An 8462-nucleotide genomic window follows, 5' to 3' on the forward strand; every position below is an offset into this window, starting at 1 on the left:
TAGGTTACTGTCTACTTTTGCTATGCCTTTTAATATTTTGAGAGAGAGAGAGAGAGAGAGAGAGAGAGAGAGAGAGAGAGAGAGAGAGAGAGAGAATTGTAAAATGAAGAAGGGAGATGGCTACGGGAAAAAAAGTTAGTTAATTGATCTTCTGTCATGGTATTGGCAACTCTATAATCATAACGAAATAGTGAGAATGTTTGAGGATACAGGAATCCAGAAGTTAGCCGGAATATGTTGCTGTCGATCGTAACTGAAAAGAACACAGATTTGAAGGTTACAGCGTGTCCCAGGCAACAGCCCTTGAACCGGGCTTAATTATGTTACACGCAGGACCTGGTTACACCTATATTCTCTCAGCCAAATTTAAGATAAAAAAACATAGAAGAGCTAACTAGGATGTTAATATAGTTTTCTCTCAGTCTGTACCAAATTGCTTCTCTTCTCCTCCCTTGCTTTCTATCTAGTTATCAACACGTGACTCAAAATCTAGTTATTGGTTGTTCTGAATTCCCTTACAGCGTTATACAAGCCTGGCGTAATCAGGTTGTAATTAGGTAAGCCAATTGTGATCTAATTAGTTATAGTATTTTAGATATCAGCTCTGCTCTTTATTCATGCAACTGGTAAATCTGCTTTAATCGGATGGTAATAGTTTTAAGTAAACAGACTTCGAAAGCAGCCAACAAGCCATAAGACTTTTGGAAGCTATTGGGTCATGAGTTTGAAAACTAACAAAAACCTTAGTTTTCGAAATCCTGTTTACCCTTCATTAGAAAAAATCATATGCCAGTAAGACTGAAAAAAATAAAATTTCTTTCAACAAAGAGAAGAACTTCAATACACTTATTTTTTCGTGATATTTTTTGTCATTACGATAAAAAAAAAAGCGGGGACGGTAAAACAATCACTGACTCGTAGCTACTGGTATCGGTTACCACATGGTAAGACTAACAAAATACCATTATTTTTGCTTTGTTGTCAATGAGATAAGCGAATGGGCCAAAATAACGGTAACGTGAGAATTATACCTATCTTACAATTTGATTGACTTGTTTTGTGAAAATATGTAACCATACAGCTTAAAAACAGGAGGAAGACTTTTATAGTTTAAACAAAAGTTGACCAGATAACATGAAATTGCTTCAATGCTTTAATATAATTCTTATGCTTTTTTTTCCTCTCAGGTAACTGGAAAGATGTTCCTCTAACGTGGCGTCTGGTTTTCACTTGGGGGAGTATTGGATTAGTAGGAATCTGCCTTCTGAAAATACTGAAGGACAATCAAACAATTGAGAACGAGTCAACCGGCCTCCGGGATTTCTATAACTCAGCCTCTGAGATTGTACAAGTATGTGATAGAGGCCTGTTGATGGGTGCTCCAATTGATGACAATCCACTCCACTGCATAGCTTCAGCATTCAATTCACATGCAAGAAGGTCCAGAAAAAAAGATGCAACGGAAATGTGTGATGACGGAGACAGCCAATCTGAATCTCTGCCTGTCCAGCAGGAAGATTCTGCAGTCGTGGTGAAACCTCTCCCTTCAGTGCGTCAACCAGCGCTTGATCAGTTCTTATTGAAATACATGAATGCTGGTAAGCCTGTCAAGCTCTTAGGTATTATGGATCACTGGCCTGCCAACGAGCTCTGGAATATTGGCTACTTCAGGGAAGTGGCTGGAGGAAGAACAGTGCCAGTTGAAATAGGCGCCAGGTACACTGACGAGTCTTGGTCACAAGCTCTGATGACTCTGGATGAATATCTTACAACCTATATAACTAAGCGCGAACCTGGGGCTCCAACCGGTTATCTTGCCCAACATCAGTTGCTAGATCAAGTGCCTGAACTGCAAGAGGATCTGTTAATTCCCGACTACTGTCACTTGGGAGAACATCCGCCAAGACTAAATGCCTGGATAGGGCCTAAGGGGACAGTCAGCCCCCTGCATCATGATCCTGACCACAACATCCTTGTGCAGGCAGGTTGAGTGCAATTTAGAGGACATTTTCACATTCAGTCATATTTGCTTGTCTTTAGGGTCACCTTAAAAAGTAGGTTTTCCAACGATGCTGTGTCCAAATTATTTGAAGGGAGTCAGAATTTTCACAGATAAAACAAATGTTGAATAAATCATATGACATAAATGTTAACGTAGGGAATATTTCAGATAGATGATTCCAGTTTTACTACAGTTTATCAGGGATAGAAATTACATGGGCAATGAGCTGACCAATTATGTATAAAGGCGATGAAAGATATGCTTTTTCATCACTCTGCAGTTTTATCCACCACATTCTTCTTTGTAAGGAAAGTAGCCCAGTAAATTAGCAAATCTGAAAGTAGGACCATGTGTTAGCTTGTACTAGAAACCTTTGAAATATTTCAAAAAATACCTGAAAATCTCTTTTTGCTGCAAAGAAAGAATGCTTAGATTATATATATAAAAAAACGGATCACTAACATCTGCATCTCAAAATTCATAGTAAGAGTAAGAAGAGAGTGAGAAGAAACTTATGAGATTCCAAGTTTTTAATAGATAGTTGCAGTAGTCATACGAAAGCTGTTAATATGGGCACAGGAGCAACCATTCTCAAAAATTGCACTGAAACAATTGCGCTGAAACAATTGTTACTCCATAGTCTAATTCTATAAACCGTATAATCTGAAGCTTTGATTTAGCTTCAGATAAAAAATGTATTTGTTGCATGAGTACATTCTTTTATCATTAACAGAACTTACACTGTTTTATCCATACTACCCCGTTCTTTCAGGAACTTACTGGGTCTCATGCATGTGTGACTCGTATTTTCCCATTCTTATGTATTTGAACTTTAAATGGAGCTGCTTTGTGTTTTTATTTTTCTAGCCGCCTCAAAGTTCTTTTACAAAATATTTTTGTTCCTCTATGATGTCAATGACGGTAGTTACAGTAATGCCAGGTTAGATAAACCAACTAATCATTAATCATCGCCCCTCTCATTTGTTCCTAGGTTTCCATCATATATTTTATTTTCAGTCCCTGAAGTTTTCCGTGATCCTTCTTGAAACTGTCTTCACTTTTGGTCGGTGTCAGTAACCGATGTTGTGACACCAGTTTTTAACAGACATAATCAATCTTCACTTTTGGTTCTCTGTGTACAGAAAATTCTTGATTTTGAGAGGCTCAGAGCAGAGAGAATTAATAAAAGGATGAATGAAAAGGGTTGATCAAGAGCAAAACAAATCATTTTTCGACTTATTTTCTTGCTCAAACGCTATCTTTTTAAAACTTTCATGCGATACATTTTTTGTTTGGAAGATCACTTCGAGAACATTGAGATGTGTTACTGCATTTGCTCTAATCAAAATGCCTCCTAAGGCAACACTTGATTTTTCACATGAAACAAGCTAAGCTAGTGGCACTTTGCATCCTTCCTCATTTGAATTCAACTATTGTACAGTCGACTTTTGGGAGATCTTGGGAGAACCACGATGCAAGGCTTCTTCCTTGTTTATGGAGTAGACTACCTGGTATCTTCATCTTGCATGCTGCGGCTGAAAACATGTTCAGTTTGAAATTTAATCACTACTAAATTCCCACCTTCTGTTTGAGATTTGCTAACAGTCGTTGGAGAAGCTATGAATCATTGTGAGTCAGAAAAATCTTTTAGAATTTATATGTCCATTAGTTTACATAGAATTAGTTTGCATGTTATACATCTTAATTCTAAAAAAAAACTATAATACGGTATTACAGGATTAGGTCTAGCTTTACAAGGCAAGTCAATTCTTGCTTGGTGTGCCTGAGATTTTTTACAAAGCAAGCATTTTTGGTTTACAGAAAACCCCTAGTTTTCAAGACTTACTAAACTATTTTCCATGTGATATTTGAGACAGTACAATCAACTGTATACTCATAGATAAACCTTTTTATTTCCTTAAAGGTTGTTGGATACAAGTATGTTCGATTGTACGAAGAGGACCAGACTGAGTACCTCTACCCGCACCCAGATCCCTTATTGAGTAACACCTCTCAGGTGGATGTCGAGGGACCACAAGATCCAAACCAGCCACTTCTTAAGAACGCCCAGTTCTACGATCTCATTATCGGCCCCGGGGAAGCCGTCTATATCCCACCACGATGCTGGCACTACATCAGATCTCTCTCGACCTCTTTTTCTGTGTCCTTCTGGTGGGTCTAGAGAGCGGTGACCCTCCTTCAGAGGAGGAGTTTGCTATTTCTTGTAGTTTGAAATTTCTCTCTTGAGACTAGAGTTTCGAATAAAAATTTTTTACTGGTTGTTTGTCAGTTTTTCTTTACCTGTTCGTTCGTATATGTAAACGTTTTTAGTGTCTGAGGGGATAAAAATATATTCAGAAAATATTCAGTGAGGAATGCCTTCCCTTCTACAGAGATGTAAGGGTCCTCAGACGTGTATTGCTTTAACGTTTCATGCATGTAAAAGTCAAATGCAGAAATTTGACAAATCAACTAGGAAAAAAATAATAAAACAGTAAATCAGAGTATTATGTGGGCCTGAAAGATCACGTCCCCATGTTGCATTTAAGCTGGAAGTTTTGGAACTTGGTTGTCTAGTAGGAGCCAGAGAATACAATGAATTAGGACTAAAGGTTTCAGGGATACGATGCTTCAGAAATTCTTATCAAACTAACTTTCACTGAATAATGTGGCGGGATCACAAGCTTAGGAAAAACAAGTGGCAAAACCCTCCCCACTTTAACCTTATCACTCCAGCTGTCAAACCCACCCTCAGTCACACTTTCTTCTTTACACAACAAAATACAGCAGGACAATTGACAAAAAACAAAAAAACACAAAACACATGTACTTACCAATCAATCCAGTTACTCCGGGCTATCCTGTGCTGTCCACTGGTCGAGGTCACAAGAGATAGCAACAACAACAACCAAGGACCACAACCCAATAACAACAACAACACAACAACCACAACAACCAAGGACTACAACCAACAATTCAACAACCAAGGACCACAACAACGCAACAACAAAAAAGGAACACAACCACAACTCAACAACAAAAAAGGAACAATCACAACCCAAGACCACTGCACAAACAACACAACCGACACAAAAAAGCAACAGCACAAAAGGCAACATACACACCCACTAACAACACCAAAGAATAACAACAAAGACAACAGCACAGGCACAACAACTCTAAGCAAAGAAAAAACACTAACTTAACAACAATAAAACAAAACACAAAAAACAACTAATTTCCAATCCTTCAAATAACTGCTTCCGACACCACTAACTCTCACCAGCTCTCACCAAAGACTGACTCAAAAACACTCAAAACACAGAACTCTAACAATCAACAGGACCAGCAGACATCCCAGAACCTACCAACAACCAATTCAGTCATTAACCATCCATACAGCAATTACACCCTCTCTCTCTCTCTCTCTCTCTCTCTCTCTCTCTCTCTCTCTCTCACACACACACAGACATTGTCAAATGGAACTTCATAACTCCTCCATAATATAACCGAAAAAGATACTTAAAATCGTTTTCATTCAAGTTCTGATATGCAATATTGCTACTACTGTCATTCATTGCTAAGACGCTTTAATGAGAACCAGCCATGTTTAAAGAAGTAATCATCGGTTACAGGTGGGAGAAGACGTTTCATGAGACATGCAAGAAAAATTTTCATTTAAATGAATAGGCCTTTTGCAGTTGTCATTGGAAGGAATGTCATAACGATAAAACACACGTGTACTTTATCATTTTGACATTCCTCACAATAACAATTGCAAAAGGCCTGCTCATATAAATGAAAAAAGAGAAAAAATGGTGTAAATTTCCAACCACGCCCTCCCCCTTCTCTCTCTCTCTCTCTCTCTCTCTCTCTCTCTCTCTGACACACGCACACACACAAGGAGGACCGTGCAGGTCATCGAAAGCTTTCTGCTTTGTATTTTGAATAATAAGATCCAACAGACAAATTATTGTGGATTTACTTTTTCATTTTCAATCAACTGGAAGATATTACATACTATATATGCTCTTAAATTACTAGAATTTATCTCTATAAGCCTATGGTTCATTCAGTTATGCAAACCCCCCGCCCTCTCTCTCTCTCTCTCTCTCGTTAAACGAAAACCAGACAAGAAGTAATGGATGGAAACTATAACTGAAGAGATACAACACATCCCATTGTGGGAACTTCTTTCCATACAAAATATGTGAGATGTGGAATAAACTGCCACCAGAAGTTGTAAACAGCAACAGTGTGGAAGAGTTTTAAAAGAAAGCCAGACAAAATCATTAGGACACGTGAATGCACAGTAAAACCTGCTCCTGCAGATAAGTGAGCACATGATGTCTCCTCGGATGAACTAACAAGTCTTTGAGACATCCTAATCCTTGTAACTCTCTCTCTCTCTAATAATTGTCCCCTTCCTATGTCGGACAAATGAAAACAATGTCAACATAATGCTTGTTCCTCTCTCTCTCTCTCTCTCTCTCGTGTTGACTATACTCGTTTTTTTTCCATCTGTCCAGCCGCCTATGGTGTTTGTGTATGGTAACACTGCGTCAGGGCTTTAGATAGTCACATTCAGCTTACATTCAACAATAATAACAATATCCTATTTCGAATATTAACGGTGTAATTCGCATACAGTAAATTATTAAAACGCTTTTCAGTTACAAATGTACACCACACCCAAATATCCTTTTATTTACCTAAAATTTACACATAGCGTAACTATTTAAAGCCCGGGAAGCAGTGTTACCATGTGAAAACACCACAGGCCGATGGACGGATGAAAAAAAAACAGAGTATAGTATATCATATGAGTATATCCCCTTAGCAGTTATTCTTAAACTACACATAGGTCTAGGCGTAATTTAAATCTTATTGCTCTTAACCAGTTGAATATTCACATAAACCTATAAATAATATATTTATTACACAATATTTTTTCAATGGCAAGGTAAAAACAAACAAAATGAGGTAAATGAAGCAAAAAGTTCTTAAAAGTCCAGTTATATTCATTTAATTAATATTTTGGATACAAATTACTGGTTGAGACAACTAAGATGATTAACTGCTGTCCTGCCTCCCTCAAGTTAGTAACTTACTTCACCGGAAAACAACCATATGAAGCAAGCCCCTACCAATGACTATCATGTCTCTCAGGATCTGAAAAACACAAAAAACACTCCCCGTAAAACTGTTTAGGTAAAAGGGAAACTAAATTACTTACGGGAATCCGTGTTAACAAAAACAAAACTCAAAACGGGAATCCGTTCACTAAAAATACCTTCGATGGAATTCGATTTTTAAATTTAAAAGCACAAACATTGTTCATAAACTGTGGTAATCCACACAAAAAGAAAACTTTATAGCTAATAGCCTAATGTGGTAATCCACGAATAACAATTGATGAATTCCCAATAAAAGTGGTAATCCACTGTAAAAAAACTTTTAACGGTAAAAAAAGAAACCGAAAACAAAATTGGAAAAATCGTAATTTCTTTTGATCCCGAGATTTATTTTTAACAAGGTCTTGAGAAGGGAACTAATTTAATTCAGAGTATTAAATCATTATGGCTAGGGTATCAAATCAACTCATGTTCAGATGTAAAAAGGCTGACTCACCTCAATACTCCTGCCGTTCACTAAATTACTGTTGCTCCTGCTGGCCCCCAAAGTGGCATAGTGTCGGTATCGATCACTAGGGGTTTATCCTTCCATGAGCGAGAGTTGTAAAAATGTCAACCATACAACTAAGATTTTGCCTGAGAACTCCCCTGGGAACTCCGCTCGCCTCGACAAATACTTCCAGCTCTCGGACAACAGCGTAAACAAGCAGTTCACCTTAAAAAACAATCCTAGGCGGCAGATCACTAGTAACAAGGTTGTTTAGAGGAACTAAAAGTCAGCCCCGCTCAACACTTGAACATGATAAACATAATATTACGAATAATATTTAGGAAGTTTGATACTTATCTTATACTTAACAACAAAAGAAATCACTTTCAACTTCTCCAATTTTGGTTCACGATAAAATATTTTCTGCATTTATCCACAATATTAATTGTAACAGGTAGACTAAACCAGAGTCAAGATGTCAAATACCTGAATCAATTATGGCATTATCATATTTATTTATTTATTTATCTATTTATTTCCAATCGCATGGAGTAGTTAAACATATCATGCCTGAGGTTTCTTGTATAGTCACTTAATGGAAAAGAAACCTAACACACTCTTGCGGTTTTGGTGTTTATATGGTCACTTCTGCAGATGTTTACCCACTTCCTACACATTTAGGGATCTTCAGGGAATCGGTAAAAGCTAGCCTTTTCACTTCAAACAGTTCCTCGTTGGACGAGTGGGTTTACGTGCTCGCCTAACCAATTCGGTAGTCCAAAGTTCGATTCCCCGCTCTGCCAACGTGGTATCAGAGGAATTTATTTCTGGTTAT

At 37.7% G+C, this 8462-nt stretch overlaps 1 protein-coding gene across 7 annotated transcripts in view; it reads left to right on the plus strand.

The window, feature by feature from the left end:
* The window catches only part of LOC135213034 (lysine-specific demethylase 8-like), a 292898-nt gene extending 288614 nt beyond the window's left edge, over positions 1-4284 (plus strand). For all 7 annotated transcript variants that reach the window (XM_064246850.1, XM_064246848.1, XM_064246846.1 and 4 more), the window contains 2 exons: positions 1188-1981; positions 3927-4284. In XM_064246850.1, coding sequence (XP_064102920.1) covers positions 1188-1981; positions 3927-4184 — 1052 coding nt within the window. In that variant the 3' untranslated portion in view covers positions 4185-4284. The remainder of the gene's footprint in view (positions 1-1187; positions 1982-3926) is intronic.
* Positions 4285-8462: the final 4178 nt, after the last annotated feature.

This window comes from Macrobrachium nipponense, chromosome 42 (assembly GCF_015104395.2).
Source record: "Macrobrachium nipponense isolate FS-2020 chromosome 42, ASM1510439v2, whole genome shotgun sequence".
In the NCBI taxonomy this organism is placed as follows: Eukaryota; Metazoa; Arthropoda; class Malacostraca; order Decapoda; family Palaemonidae; genus Macrobrachium; species Macrobrachium nipponense.